Below are 25,130 nucleotides of genomic sequence, written 5' to 3'. Positions count from 1 at the left end.
CTGTAGGATATGATCAGCTTTAATGACAGGTAAAAGGATTTCAGAGTTGTTAAAATTTGTGAATTGTTATATCAACTATGCTATGGAGACTTCCTGACTGTATCATTGATCCGTTTGGTCAATGATAATGAAAAAGTGACTTTTTGACAATTCCTTTGTATTTCTTTTCATGAAAACTTCTTACCTCTTTTTTTTTTTTAAACAATACTTCTAAATTATGGAATTGTTTAAAAATAATGTTGTACTTAGCTAGAATTACAATTACATACTTTTTGCAAATGAATCTCTTCTTCTTTCGTTCAACTTTAATTTATGTTACGAAAAGTGTTTAATTCTTTTTACGTCAAGTATTCTGTCACATACTTCTGTAGGAGGGTATACTATAATCTGAGCATGCAACTGCACCGTTTTTTCGCGTTGAGGGTGGCTCGGGGATTTCGATGCGAGGCTAGCAACGTGAGGCATCGAGACGCATCTAAAATTCTATTATTGTCACGTTCCTGTAAAACCGTTGATCGTCAGCTCTATCCTATTAATTCCAATTATTTATCGATTAATTATTTTTAACCCTACCTGTTGCTATATCCATAGGAATCCTTCCATTCTTACTTTTAAAAAAAAGTGGTCCTTTTCAGTCAAAGCTACCGCTCCAAATTCCTTCTTTTTTTAGGACACAAAACGGTTCTCGCAACTGCAGCTTAAAATATTAGTTTAGAGAAGGCACGAAACCTCCAAGATTTTGTCCATAAATTTCTTAAAAGTTGGATTCGTACAAAAACAGATAGCTCCGATAGACCAGACAATTTGGGGATCTTGATTGTTTGGTTAATTCTAAAAAAATCGGGCCGATCGTTCTGGAAGCTGCGCGCATCCGCCTCACGGCGTCGATTTTTCTCGCTTAATTCGCGCCACCGATACCAGGTCGACGTGTAACGCAAGAGAATAAAACGAGAAAACGATGCCAGGCTGCGGTCAGCTGGGTCTGGTTCCGAAACAAGATACGCCTGGGACTTAAAATAAACAAACAGTAATATGCCACGAACCGAATAGAAAAGCTAGTCGATCTACTATCGATCTCTAAAAGAGCAAATGGAGTTGTACGACGTGCCCACTTGTCGCAAAGGAAGTTAGATTATGTTAATAATTCTGAAGAATAGCGATTAGAAGACGGAATAGTATGAAAGAAATTTTTGGAACGCGATTCGATCGAGGGTGAGATAGGAACTTGGATCGATATCTCGGTTGGAACGCGATGGTAGAGCCACTATTTACGGGGGAGACCATCTGTATGGGGTGGCTGTTGGTCCACCGTCAAAGAATCCTCCTTACGAACCCGATTCGCTCTTCTTTTCTAAAACAGAACGTATTGTTTCAAAAAAATATATATACAATATCCTTTGTCATCTATCCCAATAAAAACTTTGAATTTTTATAGTCATAAACTTTTCAAAACATGATCAATCTTTCAACGAAAATATATTCTCTTCTAATATCTAATATTATATATTGAGAATCCACGTAAAATCGATCGTTTTTATAAGATAAAGTCTAATTTCATGAAAACGGTGAAATAGACGCAACAAACATTCCAGAATAAACATTCTAGAATGTGTCCAATTCGATACTAATCTAGCGATCTTCCCTTCCGAATGATGTACGAGAGAAATTATAGCATCTAGCAAGGGTAGAATCAGTAAGTCAGCGTTAGGGGATGCATTTGCGTCCAATGGGAGGGTAGAAGTTCGTAGACAGTCGTAGAAACACCTGCGTGCACGGGGAAATAGCTTCGTCGAGCATCTGCCCGCGGTCTATTGGCCTATTTCCAGCTGCGTTTCACCCCCAGAGACTGACTAATTTGAAATTGTCGAAAACCATGTTCTCTAATATCGTTGGGTAACCATCTTGTCCTGGAAAATTCTTGGGAATCATTAAAAACCGTCCTGAGCATCTGTCGTGTTATGAACCAATAGTAAAAACATATAATTACCTTTGTAAAGCCTAGTACGTTGTATTATAACGTTGAAAACTCATAAATTTTTCAGTTGTCCATTCATCGAACTTCTTTTAACATTTTGAATATACCGAGAAGAACTTGCCCGATCAGAATTCCTAAGTGGAGAGACGAAGAAACTGTCTGGAGCCCGGAACATGCGACTTTCGCGACTAAGGCGTATCAGTATCGTTTAAAGGGACTGCAAACATGATACGCAGCCGGATTAACTTACTCTATATGTCCAAAGAGAAACGCAGACCACTGGTTTATCCTAGTTCCTCGCAGAGCGAAGGTCGTCGTACTTCGGGGAGCGCTCATGGCGGCGTTACTTTGAAAAAACGCTGGAAAACCAGATCGAGTTTCTGCAATTCCGTGTCACGAACATTATATGTTGTTAATAGAACGATTAAAAAGCGTAATTTCTTTGGAAAAGCCCTTGCTCTTCTTCCGAGTTATTAGGAAGATATATTTCTTCTCATTGATGCATCATAAAATGAAAAAATTCGCACTTAGGTTTGAAAGAATCTTCAGTTTGCTCCCATTTCTTCATCGTGGCACACTAATTCCAATTTTGACATACTAATCTTCGATAGAATATATATGCTAAATTGAAGAACATCTCGGTACCGAAGATTTAGTTGAATAGACGTTATAATTCAGCGTAGTCGGTCGAAGAGAGTCATCTTCTTGGACGACAGGCAGTAAGGAGCTCGCTGACAGGAAGAGAGACGCGAGTACAGGCTAGAAACGGAGAAACAGGGACGGCAAAGCGTGCATAGGTGGTCGCAATTTGCACCTAGAAGCACAGAGAGCACCGATATCTAGTATCCCGTCGTATTATTACGCTCGAGGGCGTTCGTAAGGGGGAACCGAGGTCCAGGGATGGTCGGCCGGCTAGGTGTAGGCTTACTTTGGACTCTGGTGTGGGATTACCGTACTTATATTCAAGTCTAATATTAAGTTACCATTTTGCTTTACGGCAAGTGAACAAGCTGCCTGCATATAGGAAGCCATCCGAGCGCTCTTGGGACAGTCTGGGTTAGGTCTGGGCCCACCTACGACACGTAAAGCGTCGCTTCTTCCCGGCCCATCGTCCTTCGTGGTTTCGTTCCAAAAAAAGTGTCGCCAAACTTCGACTTCCATCATTTTGACCGTTTTCAACTACGAAACTGCTTCTTTCAAAGAGCAGGAATTTTTACTGAAGCTGAAAGAAATACGCTGTGAAGTGGAATTGTGGATCGATGGTATTTAATGATTTGGATAAAAGTGATTTTTACTTGGTTGAATTATTGTATGCATGGAGGCTGGGTGGCTGGAACTGGAGCAGGAACGCGTTTATGTGAATCTTTTCTCTGGAAAGTGATCTTTTCTTTGCTACGAATTGGTCTTCCATTGTCAGAAGGGGGTACGAAGTTTCCATAAATTTTGATATCTGGAGAAAGTGCGCGACTCCGAGGATCTTCGGATAGTATTTTCCATATTTCAATTTGAATCTTAATATTCAGCTCAATTTTATACCGAAGAAAACTCTCTGCAGCTGCAATAAGAAGAATGGGCTGTAGCAATCGACTTTTAAATAAAAGCACTGAAAATCGGCAGAGAAGAGGATCTGAAGACAATAAGAAGACAGAGGTACTGACTTCTGTGCGTGCTGGGGTTTATGATAAACCTCCTAGCACCATTTGAAATCAGTACTACTCTTCTTAGCAATCTTCACCATCGACCACTAGGGATCTACTGGAGAAGGAAGGTTACGTGTTTTCGGCAGCAAGATTGGTATTAAAAATGTCATCAGTCGACTTCTTATGTATCCTCTTTCGTTTTCTTTTTTCTCTTCTCTTTGATACAATGTGTGTATATATATATAATTATATATATAGTTACACGAGGTGAACACGTGTTACAAGTTTGTGCAACAACCGGTTCAATTTATACGGTTTCGTGCTTATCCTCTACGTTCTTTATAAAGACTCTCGGTTTTCTATAATTACAACATACGCATTACTTATATATATATATATATGTATTGCGAAATATATGTAACGTTCATACATATATATTAAATATATATATATACACGTAATACGTTTAGGCGAATAATTAATTACGTACAAGTCGCACCGTTCATTATACTTTCTCTTCCAACAGCTGCAGTAGTTTTAACTCCATACGGTCTTACATCGAGTCGAATTCGACGTTTTATTCTTTTTCAGTAGCATCTTTTTAATTTTAGAGGAAAATACAATTCCTCTTTGTGCCATTTATACTATTGGTGGATATTACGAAAAACGTATATTTATAACGAAAGATTAACTGTAGAAGGTTAATCTTCGTTAATTTTCTTAAAAATCTCCCTTCTTTTCTTCAAATTCTTACTGCAGCAAAAAGAAGTTAAAAGGAATGAACGGATCTAGTATTTAGCGAGGCAGTATGGAACATCGTATAATAAATAACTTGAGGCCTCTGAGGCCGCGATGATGGCATGATTAAAAGAATACGCGTCTATATATACAGTATCTCGAGTACAATTGTCCCAAGAAGTTAGAAAAATCGCGGTACGCCGTCGATTGCACCCAAGAGCATCTATGACATTTCAAGGACACTTAGGTACTCTTTCGTTCTGCTTCCCACGCGAACCAAACAATAGTAATAGTAATAATAATAATATTATAATAATATTAATACAGAGTTCATTGGTTGCTCCCACTGTTTCTTCTACGGATATTAACAGCAATTTCACGTTAATTTATGGATTAATTAAACAGGTGATGAAACCACACTGGATGTCACAATGAAGAAAACAGAAGCAACAGCAACAACGCAACGATGATGGTGAAGACTTTTGGTTAACTGTCCGGCAGTTAGGTCGAGTCCTTGCTTCTGCTGGTTGCCTGCAGCCTTGTCCAGGTTTCCCCAAGAGCCTTTGCAAAGTGATCATCCACTAAAAAAGTTTTTTTAAACTTTGATAAATACCTTGTTTAACTCTTCCTGCCTTTTATAAAATAAGACAATGAATTCGTTGCGAAAGAAACTCTTCTTTTTTAATAACATACCACTGAGGCCTGCTTCCTTGTCAGTAGTGGTGGCGTTAAAAACTGCAGCGTACTCTTCTAGGCCTAAAGATCGCTTGAAATGCTCGTCTATTGCAGGGTCACTCACACCACCCACAGTTCTGACCCCGGTTCTTTGGCCTCCTGCTGCCGCCGACGGTGTCAGTGATGGGGTGGGCGTCACTGCCGTATCCTCAATAGTTGTTCCTGGTAAACAGTACATATTTACTATTTCATCTAACATAAAATATGACATAGAACATACCTGACATAGCGAAGAAACTTTTAATATCGTAAATAATTAATACCGAAGGCTATTAAAAGCAATTCTACTAAGCTTATTAATGACAAATAACAAAATGAAATTAAAACGTTCAGTTTGGAATTCTGATCCCATTTTTACTCTCGAATCTAGCCAAACTAATTCTCAACCCATGCTAACTCAATTTTATTTAAAAAAATTCAAAACTTTAGCTGGTTTTTCTCTTTCAGAGTTCTTCTCAGAGGAATTCCAGCTTGTAGCTAACGTGAATCGTCTATTCCTCTATTCAAGCCAAGCATCTGCGCGACGTGCATCACGCCACATTGTCAAAGCACGCAGTCACCCCATGCGTCAGACAATAGCCTGTTCTTGGTTGCCCCCCGCGAGGCCAAGAACAACGGCAGCCAGCCACTCGCCTAACGAATTCGCGTAGAACACCAGGAACTCGCAAGCAGAAGCTTACCAGGTTGCGGTGTGGTAGGAACAATCACACTGGGCCTGCTGTGATGATGATGATGATGGACCCTGGCTGCGGACATGTCCAGAGCTTCACTTTGGATAGGATCCCTCCTACGCTCCTTACGCCACGCGCTACTCGGCTTCCGGTGGAGATTCGTCGTCTTCGGCCTCTCTTCTGTACAATAGATAAAAATCTTCAGATATTTTCAACTCTGTGCTTTTAACATATTATTCAGATTGAGATTTCTATTTTTCTAAATGAAACTTTTTATAAGTTTATAAATTTTTAAGCTTCCTAGTTTGTGAAATAGTTGTTTTTTAATGTTGTAACTATTCTGGTTGGTTGTTCGAGGTTCTTTAAAAGGGGATTTACTTTTACTTCAAAAGAGAGGTTTTTAAATGGACATAAAAGTATAGAGGGACTCTTGCAGATTAGAAACAACGGTAATTGTCAGGATGTTGGAGGAGTTTCTTTATATTTTAGAGGAGTCTCTGTAAATAAATGCAATAACGAGGTTGTTTAATATTTTAAATAATCTTCATTCCTCTTCCTATAGATAAGATTTATAGACATATAGTAATTCCTAAACTGCATGTAGCTATGCAACCAAACATCTATCCTCGACTTTTTCTTGCATGTACAACCATAAATCATGATTGATAGCTCGGAGAAGCAGCGAATGGTCCGGGTTTCAAACCATCCTTGATTCACCCTGCAATTCCTACACTAAGTCGTTCTTATAATTCTCGAAACGATCTTACGATCATTAAAAAAATGAAGAGATCGCGTAAATCTGTCTTTGAGCCTCCGGCATCGCACTTAATTTATTTATAAAACATCACGGATCACCTATTTCCGTTTCCTGTGATATCTAAAATCGGAAATCGATCTAGCAACCCCTCGAACGATCGAGAAACACACGGAGGAGTGCGAGGAGAATAAAAGAGAGAGGTGGAAGAGAAGAGCGCGAAGGGTGAGCAGAGAAACGAGACTGGTTCCCAGGATAGGGCAGGAAGTGCCTAATAGCCGTGAGAGGATCGTCAGGAAGACGGTCAAACTGGTTTAAAGGCAAAGGATGAGCCAGCGGCCAGGGAAAAGATGAATGGACCGAACGCGTGGATCGAAGCCGAGATCGTTCCGTTCAATTAACTATCTGGCTGCTGGCTTCTGCCATACTTTCGTCGAATTGAACAGAAGAGACCAGTTTACAAGTTTAATTTACAGAAGAGACCAGAGGCTAGAGTTCTGAAATATTAATAGAAACTAGTTAATTTCAAATAAAAAGTTGAATTCATTACAGATGCATATAAAATACAATTTATCAGAGATAGATCACTTTCGAATTCATCTAATTACACTGTTCTTTCACTTCTCTTTTTACACTTGACGTTGAGTACCATGAGAGAGTACCACTTCTCTGAAGCCTCAGATCCTTTTAACAGCGTGTATTCACATACGTATAAAAATTATTTAGCGAACCTAAATGAAAAGGTTCAGAGAAAGGACATCCCATAAACGATCCAGAACGTTTCCTCACGTACCTCCGGGTTTGTATACCGTTTGGAAGTTCTCCGTAGTGAGCCACGGCTGCCAGAAACATCTTCTCCTCGGCGAGATCTCCATGCTTCGAAAAATCTTCAGGTGTCATGAACCCAACTTGCAACCACCATGAATACCAACAAGATTAATCATAAATCAATGATTTCTCCTCTCTTATTTTCTCATAGACGGTCCATGGAGCTTGAAGAAGCGCAGAATATCGTGAACCACCGACTGGTTCCCATCGAGTTATAAAAATTGCACAGATTTCAAGCCACTTTTTACAATCTTCTCTTTGTTTTTTTTTTTTTTTTCTTTTTTTACGAGATCGGTTTCAGAGGATACAATACGTGGAATATCCTTTGCATGGGAGGATCTTCTTCTCACCGAAGAAAGTGGCTTCCATGATGTCCTGGTAGCCTCGAGGAGAACTCGAAGAAAGCGGCGTGACGCGATCTATCGACGAATTCGACTGGTCGTCGGTCAGAAATCAGGACCATTGGCTCTTACAAGTATGACCCAGGCTGGAGGATCACCAGATTGTTAAAACTAACACGTTAAAGGATATGGAACGACTGGGGACATTGGATGCGAGTTTTCTGGAAAGATAGACAGAGTCAGAGATACGTGGATTCGTGAATGCCCCTCTTAACACGACTGTCTTAAGATTCATTCATTCATCCGCCTCGTCCCGTCGTCTGCCCCCTCCATAGCTGGTGAAGCTTGCCTTTTACACATGCACACGGTCTGCACGCTTGGATCTAGCGATGGCTCCGTTTTATCAATCATTCTTGAACAAATTTCTTCTGGTGTAACATATATATATATATATAGATTAGTATCTTTTGAAACTTTCTAGAGCTCGTAGAACCCCGATATTAGCGTTGTTCTAATATTAGTCCTAAGGTAAGATTATCTTCAGAAATCCTTCGAAGAGGAGTTTTTGAAAACCCAATTAAAGAAGTAATTAATTTTTATATTAAATACAGCGTGGAAATTAATTCAGATATTTTACCATATAGAAGAATGGACGGTTTAACATTTCCTGATTTGAGTATTATCCAATGCTTGTTTTAGAATTAATTTGAAGGTGTGTGATTGAAAGCCATCGCTATTTGGCTGCAACAGTGTGAGTGTTAAGGGATACAGGCACCTCTGGCCAACTAACTCGCTTCTTTCCTCTTTCTTCTTCCTCTTTCCCCTTTTTTCCGTAGCAGGTAAGCGATCGATGCACATGTGCGTCCAGTACACGTGCACACTACGTCTAACGCCGTCACGTTGGCGAAAAATATTCGCCTGATAAGGATCCTCGGATTCCTTCCATTAGTTCTGTAAAGTACTCGAATTCGAATACCGTCAGTTGTCTCGAAAGTATCTTCGATGTCCTTCTTTAATTCACTTTTGGACAGTAAAACATTCGTAACTATCTAACACATTTTTAAAATAATAATTACACGCTCTGCGAACATCGACATTGTTACCATAAAAAAATCTGCAATTTCAATAATGGTATAGGCAACCTTGAATATTATTACAATATAATATATTCTGTTGTAATTGTATCTACCTATGCTTTAAGAATTAATATTCGAAGATGGAAAGACGACGTGAATCTAATTATTTTCAAATATATTTTAAGCATTCGAATCAGAGTCTAGAAAATAAATAAAAAAATTTGTGAGAATAGGTCAACAACCTTGAAGCCTATCGATTTGGGCAAGCTATGGAACTCTGTATTATTGTTAGTCGTGTGATACCTAAGCAAGATCAAGGTGGCAAGTTATCCTCGAGGAATCGTGAGGCATTGAGGAGGAATGCTAGGCATTTTAATAGCAACGCAACCAGGTAATCGCGTATGGTTATCAGACGTCCGTACACCAGCGAATCGCGGTTTCGTGGGCGTGAATTCGTCGAATACTTCAATACATTTCGAACACGCTTGCTATATTTCTTCCTCGTGCTTCAAAAATCTGAATTTAATTGAAATATATGTATATCTATTTGATATTCTTGCTAGACGAGCATAATTCACATTTTATGGAATGTGCTGAATTAAAAAGAAACCTGCCAACTACACGTAGTGAAAATTAATATCTAAATATTGATCGAAACGGTGCTCTTCATTTTCTAGTAAAAAAATAAAATTGAAATAATACTTATTTAAAAAAAAAATTATCTCTCTTTGTAGAATTCTCAAGAATCCAAAAACTATCAGATTCTCTATTCTCTACGTTGGTATATCGCTTGAGCTTCTTTGTATTCAAAATAAAAAGATTCGGATCCACAGTTCATTTAAAAATTGACAAGTATGATAGTAGAATCTATCTAAATCTACAAAGGTAAGATCATGGAGAAATCGAGTTGCTCGAATTTACCCTCTGGTATCGTAGTGAAATCATTGACTACGCCGATAAGTAGCAGAACCGACCGGGCAAACGTATTTTTGGTCATCGAGAAAGTCACAGAATGCGCCATCATCCGCAGGCAGATGCAACTACGTCTGGTATTCGGAACAGGTTCGAGGCACGGCATTCCATCACAACAAACCACACACAGGAGGAACCAGTCACACTCTCGAGAACCGGGGCTCGTTATGCTTCGCTGTCCGTTTCGATAGAGAGAGAAAGAGAGAGAGAAGAGAGGAGCAACTCGATGATTTATGAAAATCATCGCAGCGAACGCGTCGTCATGCTCCCGATTGCCCTCGAAAGTGGAACCTTTTCTCTAATGCGTCACACTTTGCAGCTACACCTTTTTCTGACCATACACATTCTTCACTGTGTCATTTAAATCAATTCTCCTTGATTTACACCGTCAATTTAAAAAGAAGCCACGGAAGGTAGATATTCCTAAATAATATGAATTCGTGGACCTTATAAAATTTGATACGAACAATTCTTTTTAATATTGTAAAAGTAAGAAATTAATTTCTAGATTTATAACTAAGAAATTAGATATTATTTTCTCTTCAAAACTACTCTTGCATTTTGAAGAAAATATTACCGGGTTTCTTAAATGGAGGAGAAACGAGGAGGATACACGATGATTTATGTTTTATCAAATACCAATGAATCAGTTTTCGATAAGAAACCTAGTTCCACACCTATATTCCCTCCATAGCTTCAGGACTCGAAACAACTAAAATCTCAACATGATTCAAAAGTGATACAATAAAATCCATCGTGCCTTCGTTCATTAAAATACCAGAATGAACCTCGTAACATAATAGAATGATTCAACTATTCCAATGCGAGAAGACTATTGTTTACGGTCGATTACACACTAGACTATTGCGAAAATGACACACTTTAGCTAGCAAACGTTTCATGATACTGTGAGAAGCGGCTTTAAGAATACAAAATAATCAGACTGACTCCTTTCGACAGGAAGATTAATCGAAACGTGTTCCGAAAGTAGAATGAAATTGTTTTGATGTTTGTTTAATGTTTGTGTTTCGTTTGTTTAACTGTTTGAAATGAAACGTCACAGGAGACTCGTTCGAGGCTCTTGCCAAGGAGTCCGTCGGAGGAGTCGCGAACGCGACGAATCTAAAATAAACGCCGCACAATGTTATCTAATTCGACGCGAAATTGGCATTTCGCAGGAATGCGGGCTCGTACTGGCCTCCTCTCTTCTTACATAGATCCTCAACAACCCTACCGAACAAATTTTATCAATTCGTTCGACGGACCGTGATTTATCTCGCCGCGGTTAGTCATGGAAACAAGACCTTTTAATCGCCTTCGTGGACTCGGAAATTTCCTGCAGGAAGTGTGAATGCTTCTGGGTAAAAACTTTGGAGCATAACATGGTAATCTGGATATCTGAAAATGATCTGGTTTTAGGTTTCATGGAAATTGGGTCGATGGGTTAATTACGTTTTCTTCACTTTCTTCTATTACCGTAAGATTATATTGCGCAAAAGTTGGAATCTTTTTGTACGTACTAGTATGTAAAATTAACGCGAATTTTACGTGTACAGAGTACTGCAGAAAGCATAATCAACAACATCACGTAATCTAAATTCCACGGTCGTAGCCAACACATTCCATTGCTCATAATTTTAGTTTTACTTCCAGTTTTCATTTTGTAACGTAGCGTAAGTTTACGCTTTACTATGAAAACAATTTCACACTCGTTAAAATATTATATTTTAATCAAGCTTTTTGTCAAGCTTCCGATTATTACATTTTCTGTAATATCCTGTACCTTGAAACAGTACAATTAGAATAGCCTTAGCCCTCAATCATAATGCAATCATACTTTGAAATAACAACTGGTGACGGTGACAACTGATTGTTGTACCAGTGATCTATATCGAGCTAAATAACAATTTGCTATGGAATATCCAGATCAGTTTCCGATCCACTACAAGCTTGATCAATCAACAATCACGAACAATCACCAGCAATTCATTGAAAGCTTAAGTCACGAGGCAAACTGACCTTGCACCATGGTAGCCGCCCTGGAGAGGACGTCCAAGGCGCTCTCGACGGCGGACATCTCTTCTCTTGTACTTCTTCTTCGAGAACTTGAACAAAGGTATCCTTGATCCACCAATTTCACCCTTTCTAGTTTTTTATTTCTAAAAGAACTTCACTTGTCCGCGTGATTGAACTTCAGATAGGAAGTGTTTCTCGAGATAGAGATGCAGCAGGTGTTCGACACACGGGTTGAAATTCCCGCGATAGAACGCTGACGACCACGGCACCGTCACGAGGATCTCTGCTCTCTGGGGACAGAAGTCGAAGTTAACTGTTTGGGGGCCTTCCTCGCGGCCGAAGCCAGTACAAATAAAGTAAAACGGGGATTAAAAAACGTGACATTGTCTGTGGAATGCGGACCCCTCACCAGAGGTCTGCCGCCCGCGTCCTCCGCCTCTTCGCGTGCAGCCCACCCGACGCCGCTTCGCGAGTCCCCACGCGTATCCACTCGATCCCAGATCCCACTCCACCCACCGTTAACATACCGACTAGTAATGGCTTCGAATTACTCTCCAATTATTAGATTAGAACAAAAGTTCTTACCATTTTTATATGCATATATAGACTTATATATATATATATATATATATATATATATATTTGATTTGTGATGTATTCAATAACGTACATTACAGTGGATAAGTATTTGCAATTATTGTAAATATATAAAATAGTCCAAATAAAGCTCTTCGATCTAATTTCCTGATCTTTTGTCTCAGGGAACTACATACAATTAGTAGACATTGGTAACATTAATAGTTGGTACTACGTAGTGTAGATAAAAAAGCAATAATCGAAGCTTGATGAAATATATCTGTTCAATATTGATATCTTAGAATGTTCAGAATATATGTTTCCAACCATGTTCTAAAAGTTTCTATGGACTTCATGAGGTATAAGCTATTTATTAGAGATAAATACGAAAATTGATCGATGTCGGTATATTACTTGTTTCGGTTTCAATTTAGCAGGACATTTGATCGCAATTAAGGCAGGAAGTAAAGAATTAATAATAGAGAGACATTCTTCTGTTATAATGTTGAAAATATAATAAAAATATCAATGTTTTGATTGAATTGTAACAAGTGTCCAAATACTTATGCAAGATAATATATGTGCCATGTGTGACATGTCGTGACATCGGAAATTATATCACCGCTGAAAGAAAGAAAATCCTTTAAGATCTTGTATTTTTTACATACAAAGCTTTATTTCAGGAAATAAACGCTAAGAAGGTATTAAGAGTTACTTGATCGGTGATACTTGTGTGTATGTTTGTACAGTGATAACTCCGAATTATGTAGGCATACTCAAAGCTATTACTAGTCACAGTGTTCCTCTTCTTACTCTCGTATCGCGCCTCCTGCTCTCTTTTCAAACTTCCACGCAACCGGCGTCGCAATTTCATTTCTAACAACATAAACAATGCCTTTTAAATAGTACTTTCAACCTATTATTACGTATCTCATCGACTCCTTTCTGTTTCCGTGGAAAAAAATAAGAATTATCTAAAGTGAATGTATACTTTTCGTACTCAATAGTAATAGCAAAAGTGAAATTTTGTTTTTCTCGTGTAATAAGTATAGTTAGAAGGATGGGTATTAAAGTCCAATTGGAATAAAAGGAAGCCAATAATCTGGTAATTTGGATCAAATACGTCTACTCCCACTCCGATATTCTTGCAAGCTTTTCCTGGATTCTTCCTGAAACGTATCTTGTCAATAATATCTTTTTTTAAATACTAATCTCTCGTTGGAATGTGGAGTTACTGATAAATTTAAAAGCTGATAAACATTCAATCGAAGATTACAAGTCAGAGAAGTAAATATTCGTTCCTCACTAAATGAAATTCATCGAAAGCGATGAATCAACGAAACGCCGGGCACGCGAATTCCAGTCTCATGTAACAACAACATACACGCAAACGCGCGGGCATAATTAAAAAAGTTCAAATCTGTAACAAATATTTTTCGTAGAAAGCCTGATAAAAGAATAATTTCTGAAAATCACTTTGTATCATTACTGCAGTTCATGAATTTTTATGTCTCAATCCCATTCTCGTTTTAACAAGACTTAATATTCTAAGAAAAGTTGTTGCACAGGACTCAAACAAATGGTCATGCATATCAATACAACAATAATATACCTCTTTATCCTCTTCAAACATGAGAAATTAAAAAAAGAAAGAAATTGGGCCAAAAAGGACAAAGACCAAAGTTAATAGAAAGTAGACAACCGGTAATGATTTTAGTAATTTTCTTACCAAGTTTATACATTCTAAGAAAATCTTTAATGTAAAATAAAAATGAGAAAGCATGCATATCAGTGCCGCAATAACATGCTACTGTATGTTTTTCAAACTTGAGAAGTTAGAAAAAATTGTAATTGTGCCGAAAATTGGACTAGAAGAACAAAAAGCAGGATTAATAAAAAGTAGATGGTAAATCGGTAACGATTTTTACAATTTTTTTACCGACTGAGCATAATGAAACGTACCCCTCGCCTCTCCGCCCGTCTTGAGGCAAGAATCGATAGAGGAATGCGACGTAGCGTGAAGAAAAAAAAAAGGAACGAGCCACGCATTCCTCAAGGTAAATCGAACTTAAGGTGGTTCTTCCCCCCATTTCCATGATTCACTCACCGATGTTTCTGCATTGACAGGCTGACGAACAGAGGATCAAACATCCGGCACGACGTCCGCTGGCACGTCGAGCCAACGTACAGTACGTATTTTCATTGAAAACGATGGAAAATCTAATGGTATGCGGTCGAACACACAAGGAACACAGGCTCTTTGACACACGAGAGCCAGCCTCGATTCCCCACTACTTAAACATTACGCTGGAATGTCTGGTATTCGTCCGTCGAGGCGCTCTCTAGCGGGAAGATTGCCAATAGCACAAACGCGCGCCACGCCGACCGTATAAATACAGTTCAAACTCCCTCTTTTCCCTCCAACAATTATGCCTACAATTTCATATAACTTTTTCTTAGTAAACAAAATTTTTGAAGGGCAAATTCTTCTTAGATTTCTTTTAAGTTGAACTTAAGTTTCAATTAGCCTGTAAACCAAGGATTATTAAGGAACAACAGTACTATAGATGATTTTTTTAAATATATATAGGGGACATAGAATAGAATACCTGTCTTTCTTTTAATTTTCAGGCAATTCAAATGTTTTATTCAACACATTTAGCGTTAAAAACAAATTCAGAGGCGTAACCTCTTGTATACTCTTCTAATATTTGCATAAAATCTGTATACACAAGTCATGTACGTAATAAGACATATCTTGTAATGAGATTTTGACATACATTAATGTCAAATGTCAACATAATGATAAAAAAATTAAAATAAAGCGATTGCAATTAACGGATATGGATATTAGATTATAAATTCTTCCAATGCTTTTTATGTGGTAAAATTGAATTCTTTAAATATTGTATTACAAGAACTAGAACTTTGTTAAAGAGAAAACTTCGCATATTTAAGGTATCACATCATTTCCATCATCCTCATCGTCATCGCTTATGCTATCCAACGCGTAACAAAGCTGTAATTAAAAATGTAATAAAAAATTGACAGAATTGAATGATTCAAAATAAAATTTTTGGAATATATGTACCTCGTCTAAATCAGGCCTTTTAAGTATTTGCTCCAGTCCTGATAATTTTTCTAAATAATTCGGTATATTACATGCGTCCAAAACGAAAGATAAACCCCGATTTTTATATTCCGTGATAATAGGCACAGAGCAAGCTGTGCAGGATGTAAATCTATGAGTAATCGTTAACTGAGTATCGTAATTCCACAGGGAACCTCGTATCGTATGTGGTATACATCCCAACAAGCCTACCAATTCTGTATCGCTTGGGCTAATATTATCTCTGCTGTTACCCACCAACGCTTCTGCCTCAATTCTGTTAGATATAAAACAATAAACCATTAATTATAGGCAATTGTAATATATTGAACTTTTATTTGTATTAAAGTTTGTATTATTTTTTTTTTACCCTTGAGAGTGCTGCAACAAAGCTACCAATAACTCGACTGCTAATCCTGCAGCAATCTGTGATAAACCCGGCCTGCTAACTGTGCATTGCTGATCCAATGTTCTGTCAGTTTGTGACTATAGAATAAAGTAACTTTTATAAAAGGAATAAGAATAGTAATAATTTTATGATAGACTTACATTTCCAGGCTGTGTTACATCGTTACAAAAATAGCAACCGAGGTCCATACCGCGGGGATTCCTAGCATCCAAGTCTGGTGAAACTGGACTAGTGAAATTTCGAGTACCGTGCCTCTGTACTGTATAAGAATCAAAACCCAAAGCTGCATTGATGGCAATCTTGTTCTTAGCAGCGCAGAGAACCGTAGGTAGCCACCTGGCTTCTCGAGAATCCAATAGAAGAAAGACAACGTCGCTCTTCTCGACAAGTTCTTCCAATTTTTCCAGCGACTGTTTCGTAGAATCCAGCATACTTTTACCAACAACATGTCCGGGCATTGGAATGTGTAAAACTACACCTTCTGCATTCTATGTTATTAGTAAAATTAATTTAACAAAGCATCGATGAAATTAAAAATTTTTATGTACTCACTATGCTCGGTCGGATGTTCAATAGAGCGTCCTTAGCTGCATATGCTTTATACTTATGCTTCACAGCATCCTGGTGACTGTATAAACTTTGTCGCACTGTGTTGCTATGAGATACGTTGGAGCTATCGACGAAAGTTATGTTATTAACTCCCCAACCTAGGAGAACTCTTGCTACGGAACAACCTAAGGTTCCAGCGCCTAATAAAAGACACTTAAGATTACAGATCTTTTCTAAATCTAGGTCAGGAGCAAGACGCCATTTCATTAGCTTCAAGTTCAGATTGATAGCTCTGTCTGACAATCTGATAGAAGATAAAAATGCCACTGAAATATTTGATATACGTACTTATCGTTAGTATTTAATTTTTTTTAAAATAATTACTTGGTTGGATCCATTGTATCGGATAAATTAACTATGGTGGGACCCAATTTATCGTTTGAGTTGCTTTCCCAACCCACCAGATGACTCATAAACAAAGCATCTCTTATGTCTTTATAATTTTCATATTCTTTGGTCTTAAGCTTAAAAACAATACTTTTCTGTGCTTTACTCCCTCGTATGGATATGAATTTAATGTTTTTTGAAAAATAATATATAGGACAATGCCAACATAAGAGGCATAAAAGATTACGTAAAGGCCAACCTGGATTGGAAGTCGTACATGGGTCATAAAATGCAAAATATATTTCACTATATTCCTAGAAAAATAGGTAAATATACATATATAAAAAGAATTGTATAGTATTTTTATATAAAATAAATCTTTTAATATACTTGTGATTGCTTTTCCCTTGCATTAATTGTTTCTACTCCTGTTGCCAAGTCAATAATACTCAGTTTACCTTCTTTTGATATTGAAACTGTAAAATAACTTTTTGTCCTACTATCTAATTGTAAAAAATGTTGACACAAATCTTCTACTTGTCTCGCTGTGAATTCTTCATTAATTGATTGTGGAGATTCTTGATAATACATTTCAGGTAATTTCAATGGAGTTGGATGTGCAACCCAATAATAAAATTTATATTTTTTTAAATCTGAATAAGCCAAGACTAAAAACAATGACAATTTCCATGGGTTTTGCAATATTGTTCCATCTTGAATATTATTTATAATATCCTTTCCCATGGAATTGATGAATTGTTCAGGATTAATTTGACGAAATGCTTCAAAAGTATTTGTATTAATCATATGTCCAAAGCAGAGAACCGATGAATTATTATTTAATGTCTCCAAGTCTCTAAAAATTACCTATATAGAATTAACTCTGACAGATATTTGAAATACAATGGTTGAAATAAAAAATTATGTCACAGACATGATCTTACTCATTGAACGATGTGAAATCCAACACCAATGGATTGGTGTTGTCTTCGTTTAACGATTGGAGACTGTAATTTCCCCATAGATTGACACCTTTCTCATCAAGTTTGAATTTGTCAATCTTCAATTCCACAAACTTTGCCCAGAAGGTGCTGTCCGTAGAAGATCTTAATTTTGTAAATTTTACAAATTTCGCCATTCTCAAACTTCTGAAAATGATTGAACCATTCAATAAAAATACATCATCAAGATGATAACAATAACAAGACTCACAAGTATGTATTACAAGTTCCAAAGCACGACCACTGGGTCTGCTTATCTCAAAAACTCGCACGGTGTTATTTACTCTATTATCGATAATGAATTGAACTAGTAGTACAGGGCGAAAGAATTCATAGAATCGAAGGAAAAGCAATTAATCATCGCATCAGGTCGTGATTTTACGAATTTTCTACACGCATGCGCGTGTTTCGTGCAAACTAATAAATTGCACTCTTTTCAAAAACCAAGTAGTAGAAAATTTTTTTTAACTTTCTCTCTGGAGATTACCTGTAATACAAAATAATATTTTTTCTTATAATTATTATTAATAATAACTTATTATGACTTGCTAATTCCTAATATTCAACTGGTAGAAGAAGATATTATTTATTTTCACGAAAGCCACAAATGTTAAAAATTTAACTGTAAAATAAAAATTAGCTTGGACCATTTTAATATTTTTAAATTTTTAATATTTTATATCCTATTTGTATGTATCATACATATTTGTGATTACTAATTGTACATATAGATTGTCAATTAATTATAGATTATCATATAAATTGTTATCAGCTTTCTAATCATAAGGATATAAAGATGTGAGCGAGCGATAAAGGAAAGCGATATAAGAATGAAAAGAGAACGCTGTACAGAGACCTCTTGTGTCCTCATCTAATAACGTACGCACATTCATATAGTAAATAATTAAGTATAACACTAATCAACGAGCGACGCCTCCATGCAGCCTTCTCTTTTCTACTCCCATATCGAATCCATTTACACGGTAACATATGACTCGTGTACTCTGTCTTTATATCTCTATACATCTAGTACACAGAAATGTCATTGATACGGTACTGTCGGATCGTCACTAATTGTAAATATCTCCAATTTACCCTACACTTTCTAAATTGATATTATCACAGAGTAATTACGTTAACTTGTTAATTAACGAAATAATTAATTTGTGTGAAAGAAACAGAGATTATCATTTTTAGAATACAAAAATACCACTGATACGGCACTGTCGGTGACGTCAGAAAGACAGTATGGCCGGACAGCATCGGCTGTCTGCATTGTAACGTACAGAAACGCTTTCTGGGGGTTCGACGGGATATTTTAAAGGAAATATGTCAGATTATTTAAGATCCGCTCTGGGATATTTGAACGGAGCCACGAATACCAATGAATACGTCGGACAAATACTGGAAATCAACAATGTGAAATTACGTGTGACCAGACTACTCGCCGAGGGTGAGTCTGTCAACCCTTCTAGCACTCCACTGTCACACAATTCCACATCCTAATTAAAACATTTCCATATTATAACCGTTTTTAATTATCGAATAAAAATACTTGTTTTTCGATGCAATTTATACTATATAAAACAATAGCTGACACTGTGCCAACAATGTATATTATTCTCCTCTTGACATGTGTCAAATGTGTTTTGACATTCAGCTATACAATACTAGTGAACCAGTTTGCTATATCTAGATTGTTTTTAAAAACAGCCAATTAACTAAGGTATATGCATTCAAATACCTATATATTATTAGCAGGTGTTGCTATATACTTTACTTGAATATATAATTCATTATCTGAATTTAATATAGTTTGTTGTAATGAAAACATAAATGAATTAAAATTGAGACAAGGAATTATATACAATTGCTTTTCCATGGTAAAGGATTGCTGATTCATTCAGAAATAACGATATTTAAAAAACATTATTACTGAAATAAAAGTTTGATGTGTAAACTTTATCACACACTTCTCTAGTACTTCAGACTATATTTCTTTCTAAATTATTTATTCTGGTGAATATTGAAATACTTCTATCAACAGGTGGTTGGGCCTTGGTATTTGCAGTTGAAGACATAAATACAGGAAAAGAGTATGCACTTAAGGTAAATCACTCATCCATTTACATTATTCTAAAGTAGCTACAGAAGATTATACTGATCTGCACTTATTCTTCCAGAGGCTTATAGCAGTTGATGAAGATGCTAACAGAAGTATTATGCAGGAGATAGAGATTTTGAAAAGACTATCTGGCCACCCAAATATAATCCAGTATCTCTATGCTCAACGTTTCGAACGAGAGGATCGTCAAGGATACGAGTATTTATTAGTAACGGAATTATGTCCTGGAGGTACAGTCGCAGATACGCTCAGAAGTTTATCGACGAATTCTCTGACTCTTGCTCAGATCTGTAAAATAGCCTACCAGGCTACAAGGGCTGTGCACCATATGCACAGTCAGCAACCTGAACCACTAGTACACAGGGACATAAAATTAGAGAATTTTCTAATCGGGAGCGATGGTCTGATCAAGCTCTGCGATTTTGGTAGTACTTCCAATCAGCAAATCTTGCCAAATCCATCTTGGAATGCTCAAAAACGCGCCACCTTGGAGGATCAGATGGCGAAATATACTACACCCATGTATCGAGCTCCAGAGATGATGGATACATGGAACAATGAGCCCATTGGTCCTCCAGTTGATTGTTGGGCGCTTGGATGTATAATATACTCTCTAATAACACTAAGGCATCCATTTCCTGAAGGTATTCAATTCATATCATGTTAATAGTAGAGTCGATTCTTATTTAATTTCATTTCATTTGTAGGTAACAAGCTCGCAATAGTTAATGGCAAGTACACTTCACTTCCGCCTAATCCTCGCTTAGCCTGTTTACATGACATAGTAAAAGGATGTCTTGATGTGTCTCCGATACGAAGGCTGACTACATCAATGATTTTGGAGCGGTTAGCAGCGATAGCTGAGTCAAACAACTTTGATCCTAGAGAACCCCCGAAAGTGGAAGTTTCAGTGAAGACTCCACCGCCTCCCAGACCTACTCAACCACCTAGCACACCCACTCCGCCACCGAGACCATCTCCTCCAGTAAACGTACCACCTCCAAAATCTACTCCAGCGACTCAAACTGCAGTCGCCAAGATCCCCGTAGCTCAACCGACAGGCCTATTTAGCTCATTGAAAGGCGGTGCTGGCAGCATTTTGCGAAACTTGAAGGATACTTCGAGCAAAGTGATGTACTCTATGCAACAGAGCATGGCCAGAACTGAATTAGATGCCAGTTACTTAACGTCGCGTATATTAATTATGCCCTATCCAGCAGATGGAATAGAGTCTGCCTATAGAGCTAACCATGTGGAGGATGTAAGAGCATTTTTACAAGCTCGACATCCTCCGCCAGCTCGTATACAATTGTATAATTTATCTCGAGGTCGACCAAACGTGTCTAGACTTCCTGGTAGACATATCGACTGTTCTTTCGCCTATGCTTCCTCAGATTCTAATGCCCCGCTGTTATCAGCTCTCTATCAAATATGTCAGGATATTTATCGATACCTGAACGCCGATTTTAATCACATCGTAGTGTTGTATTGCAGTGTGAGTATACTTTGGAGACTCTTAGACTAATTAGAAGCCATAATATTTTTTAATGTTGCTTCCTTCTTTTAGGATGGATATAGAGCCAGCGCCACGATCGCGTGTACCTTACTAATATACGCTAGAGCATTCTCCACACCTGAAGAAGCCATAGCGATGTTCATAACAAGGCGACAGCCTCCCCAGCTGCAACCTTCGGAATTACGTTGTATTAACTATATGAGCTTGCTGAGTACCGGTGTACAGCCTCATACAAAACCTCTAGCCCTTTGTTCCTTAGTAATTAAGCCTGTTCCACTATTTACTAGGGCAAAAGATGGTTGTAGACCTTATGTCGATATTTATAGCAACGGAGCTTTAGTATTTTCCACTAAGAGACCAGAATACGAGGATATAAAGCTGTTTGGAATGATGAAGGGAAAGGTTCAGTTGGCACTTGGCAATGCTACCGTTAGAGGAGATGTTACCTTAGTTATATTCCACGCCAGGCAGCAGCTGGGTCGTATGATAGGAATTAAAATTGCCTCTGTTCATTTTCATACTGGTTATATACCGCTTAGTGAATCTGCTTTAACGTTCAAGAAGAAGGATCTCGATGATGCGCCTGAAATAGGCGGGAATTTCAGTGTTATTTTGAATATTATGATGGCTGAGGAGAATCCAAAGATGGCAAGAGTTCCAGCTCCTTGGGAAGCGGAAATATCCTCGAAATTGGAACCAGATCCATTATTCGGATCTACTTTGGAAATGGAAGAAACTTTAGAGAGCTTTAGAATCTCTAAACCAGAAGAGGTAAGTTACAGAAAGTCTATTAAAAATAATTAAAGTTTAGAGATTTTATGGTATTTCGATGTAAAAATGTTAGGTTCAGAGAGAAGTAACGACTTCGCAACCAGTCGAAGCACAAAGCAACGTTAATGTACAACAAGAAATACCTCAACAACCAGTAGAGGACATAGAAGAGCAAATAAAAGAGGAAATCAAGTTACAAGAAGCAGATTTATTGAACCTAGGAATGCCAGACACCAGTACCTTGAATAATACTGTGCAGTCTACAGTAAACCCGGGATTAGATATTTTTTCTAACTCGTCAAATTTAACTAGTCAAAAAGAAAGTGATCTCTTAGGAGGCTTCGGTGATTTTATTCAACAAGAAACGAAAAACACCGTGCCCACTATTACCGATCCTGTCCAAAACGATCTACTCTTTGGACACGATCAGCCTACTACTAGGAATGACAATGCTAATAATAATTTGAACAATTTGTTCTTCAATCATAGACAGCCTACTACTAAGCAAAACCTAAACGATTTATTTGATCCACTCGGTGGAAACACTGCGAATCTCTTAGGAAGTATGCAAGGTTCTAAACCGAATAATCCGAAGCCTCTATCCGAGGAAAACTTCCCAAGAAATTCGAGCGTCCCCAACTTTGCAGCTCAAAACAAGGATCCCTTCGCGAGTCTTGCTAGCTCCCTGGGAGCTGGATTAACGTCTAGTTGGAATGGCACGCCGAGGAACTCTAATACTCCACAATCCGCTAGCCCCGCTCCAGCTAGCACACCGATACACTCTAGCCCCAATACGCACAGGAGCGCAACTACCGAGACCAATACCGCCGCCGCTGCTGCTGCTGCTGCTGCTGCTGCTGCTGCTGCTGCTGCTGCTGATAGCGGTGCAACAGGCAATAAAACAAGCAAATCGAGTGGAGATGCCTTCGAGGATCTATTGGGCAGTCAAGGCTATAATTTCTTCAGTTCGAGGAAAGCAGAGAAAGACAGCCCAAAGACAATAAATCAAATGAGAAAAGTAGAAGCTGCTAAGAATATGGATCCAGATAGATTGAAGATTGCCGAATGGACAGAAGGAAAGAAGGGTAATTTAAGAGCTCTTCTTTGTTCGATGCATACGGTTCTCTGGCCAGAAGCCGACAGATGGCAACGGTGCGAGATGCATCAGTTAGTTTCTGCTGCGGACGTGAAGAAAGCTTATAGGAAAGCTTGTTTGGCTGTGCATCCGGATAAGGTATTATTCAAAATCTGAAACTATCGAGTAAAATTTTAATATAGATATCAACAACGATATCGTTTCTAATCCTTTTTCATACTATTCTTTATAGCAAGCAGGAACGGCTAACGAGAACATTGCAAAGTTAATTTTCATGGAACTGAACAATGCATGGAGTACATTCGAGAACGATGCGTCGCAACAAAACTTATTTAGTTAATTATTCCGATCTGACTGTTATATACTTGTTATGTCCACGAGTTAAGGTAGTTCCTAGCAGAAAGAGAGACCCGAGAATATTATTAATTATTATTAATTATTATTAATTGTAAGATATTGACTATATTATTATTATTGGTAAGACATGACTCTCCGTGTTACATTCCGACTAATGTTATCTCAGCTGTAGCGGAAAAAGAAAAAAGAAGAAGCAATTAAGGGATTATAGCGAATGCAAATTTTCGAAAAAGCTGCATCTGAATGGCTACCTATGTACATGCATCTTCTTATCATATGAAAAAAGCCTTGTAAGATCACTTAAAAAAGGGGGAACTGTATTAGACGTAACTGCGGCATAACGTGTATATGTATATAAGGCAAAATGTAAATTAAGGAAGATTCCAAATATATAAAGATATTTTCCGGCCGATTACAGTCTCTTCCATATTCCACCGTCCATCCACTGTCTATTTAACCAAGACTTTTTAAACATCTAACAAATTCCAAATAATTTTAAATACCATTTTTTGTAATTTTTTATACAATAAAAAAGGGGATTATTTATTTAAAAAGTGACTATTTTATTTACGTTAATAATAAAAAAACAAGACCACAATTTTAATATCTTTTAGAGGGAAGTTGAGAAATTGAAACAGTAGAACCCAATCTTAATGTTCGATGTCTCATGGTCCACAGAGAGACGCACATGAGAGATAGATATATAAGTACGTGTGGTATAACACGTATTTGCGCGAGAGAATGGTATGTGTACTGTAGGGGTGAAATTTAAAGGGAGGGGCTGCTCGAAAATGGCTGTTATGCACGGGGTAGGACGTCTACAAGAGGGCAAGTGACGGTTCATCCCTGTCTTCCACACTGACCAATTGACATTATTTTACGACAATTGATACGGTTACCTAATCGATAGCTATTATGTGGCGGCTAAGAAGTAATCTTCGTACTGCTCTTCACCCACCCCCGGATCTGCGACATATGATTCGCTTCGGGAAAAGGTAAACTGTCATAGCTCTTTTTCCTCTGTACGCGTTCAAATTTCCTAAAATTAATCGTTAAATTTATCCGATTTTATACACTGTTTCGTTATGCGTGAAAAGTTTCAAGATTTTTTTTAATAAAGTGTGGACCTTGGAAACTGGAGTGCGCAAATGATTAAAAAACGTTTCAGAGAGAAAGTATGAAATAAAAAAGCACCTTTTACGGAAGCAAGGCAAGGTTTTGTGTCAGAATCAGATTAATCATGGCATTAATCGCGCAAACACGCTAGAAACACGAGATATCTGTATGTAGCATTGTCAACAATGTGAGACTAATTTGTGACACGTCCATGAACCACAACTGACTCATGTAATCATATACAAGGAATATCAATGACGAATAATTCGTTAATTCCGGTTTCAACGATTACAGATTGGAACCTTACATGAATGATGTAAGTCAGAAGAGCTAAGCAAAGAATAACAAAGTGGAGAGAAAGATAGAAAAGCG

The 25,130-nt window shown here is 37.6% G+C and overlaps 3 protein-coding genes across 6 annotated transcripts; 1 reads left to right on the top strand and 2 right to left on the bottom strand.

The window, feature by feature from the left end:
• Positions 1 to 3,793: 3,793 nt before the first annotated feature.
• On the bottom strand, positions 3,794 to 14,791 carry LOC132914415 (transcription cofactor vestigial-like protein 4). 2 transcript variants are annotated; one of them, XM_060973502.1, is made up of 6 exons: positions 14,430 to 14,791; positions 11,750 to 12,036; positions 7,307 to 7,828; positions 5,769 to 5,939; positions 5,047 to 5,250; positions 3,794 to 4,934 (listed from the first exon to the last, which is right to left on the bottom strand). In XM_060973502.1, exons 3-6 carry the CDS (start codon positions 7,386 to 7,388, stop codon positions 4,855 to 4,857), a joined length of 537 nt encoding a protein of 178 aa, XP_060829485.1. In that variant the 5' UTR covers positions 7,389 to 7,828; positions 11,750 to 12,036; positions 14,430 to 14,791; the 3' UTR covers positions 3,794 to 4,854. The 2 variants fall into 2 exon arrangements, with proteins under 2 accessions (XP_060829485.1, XP_060829486.1); XM_060973503.1 differs by lacking the exon at positions 7,307 to 7,828.
• Positions 14,792 to 14,936: 145 nt separating this feature from the next.
• Positions 14,937 to 18,202, bottom strand: LOC132914399 (uncharacterized). Of its 3 annotated transcripts, none has more exons than XM_060973474.1 (9): positions 17,989 to 18,202; positions 17,721 to 17,924; positions 17,167 to 17,632; positions 16,774 to 17,090; positions 16,393 to 16,693; positions 15,981 to 16,328; positions 15,802 to 15,917; positions 15,414 to 15,708; positions 14,937 to 15,341 (listed from the first exon to the last, which is right to left on the bottom strand). In XM_060973474.1, exons 2-9 carry the CDS (start codon positions 17,912 to 17,914, stop codon positions 15,276 to 15,278), a joined length of 2,103 nt encoding a protein of 700 aa, XP_060829457.1. In that variant the 5' UTR covers positions 17,915 to 17,924; positions 17,989 to 18,202; the 3' UTR covers positions 14,937 to 15,275. The 3 variants fall into 3 exon arrangements, with proteins under 3 accessions (XP_060829457.1, XP_060829458.1, XP_060829459.1); XM_060973475.1 differs by having other exon boundaries at positions 17,721 to 17,921; positions 17,989 to 18,201; XM_060973476.1 differs by lacking the exon at positions 17,989 to 18,202 and having other exon boundaries at positions 17,167 to 17,643; positions 17,721 to 17,848.
• A 796-nt stretch (positions 18,203 to 18,998) lies between these two features.
• Positions 18,999 to 24,054, top strand: LOC132914393 (cyclin-G-associated kinase). Its single transcript, XM_060973465.1, has 7 exons — positions 18,999 to 19,230; positions 19,825 to 19,886; positions 19,961 to 20,546; positions 20,610 to 21,397; positions 21,470 to 22,189; positions 22,263 to 23,423; positions 23,518 to 24,054. The coding sequence occupies exons 1-7, from the start codon at positions 19,107 to 19,109 to the stop codon at positions 23,623 to 23,625; spliced, it is 3,549 nt and encodes a 1,182-aa protein (XP_060829448.1). The 5' UTR covers positions 18,999 to 19,106; the 3' UTR covers positions 23,626 to 24,054.
• Positions 24,055 to 25,130: the final 1,076 nt, after the last annotated feature.

This window comes from Bombus pascuorum, chromosome 15 (assembly GCF_905332965.1).
Source record: "Bombus pascuorum chromosome 15, iyBomPasc1.1, whole genome shotgun sequence".
In the NCBI taxonomy this organism is placed as follows: domain Eukaryota; kingdom Metazoa; phylum Arthropoda; class Insecta; order Hymenoptera; family Apidae; genus Bombus; species Bombus pascuorum.
The sequence above is the reverse complement of the archived record's forward strand: the minus strand, read 5'-3'. Positions and strand labels throughout refer to the sequence as shown.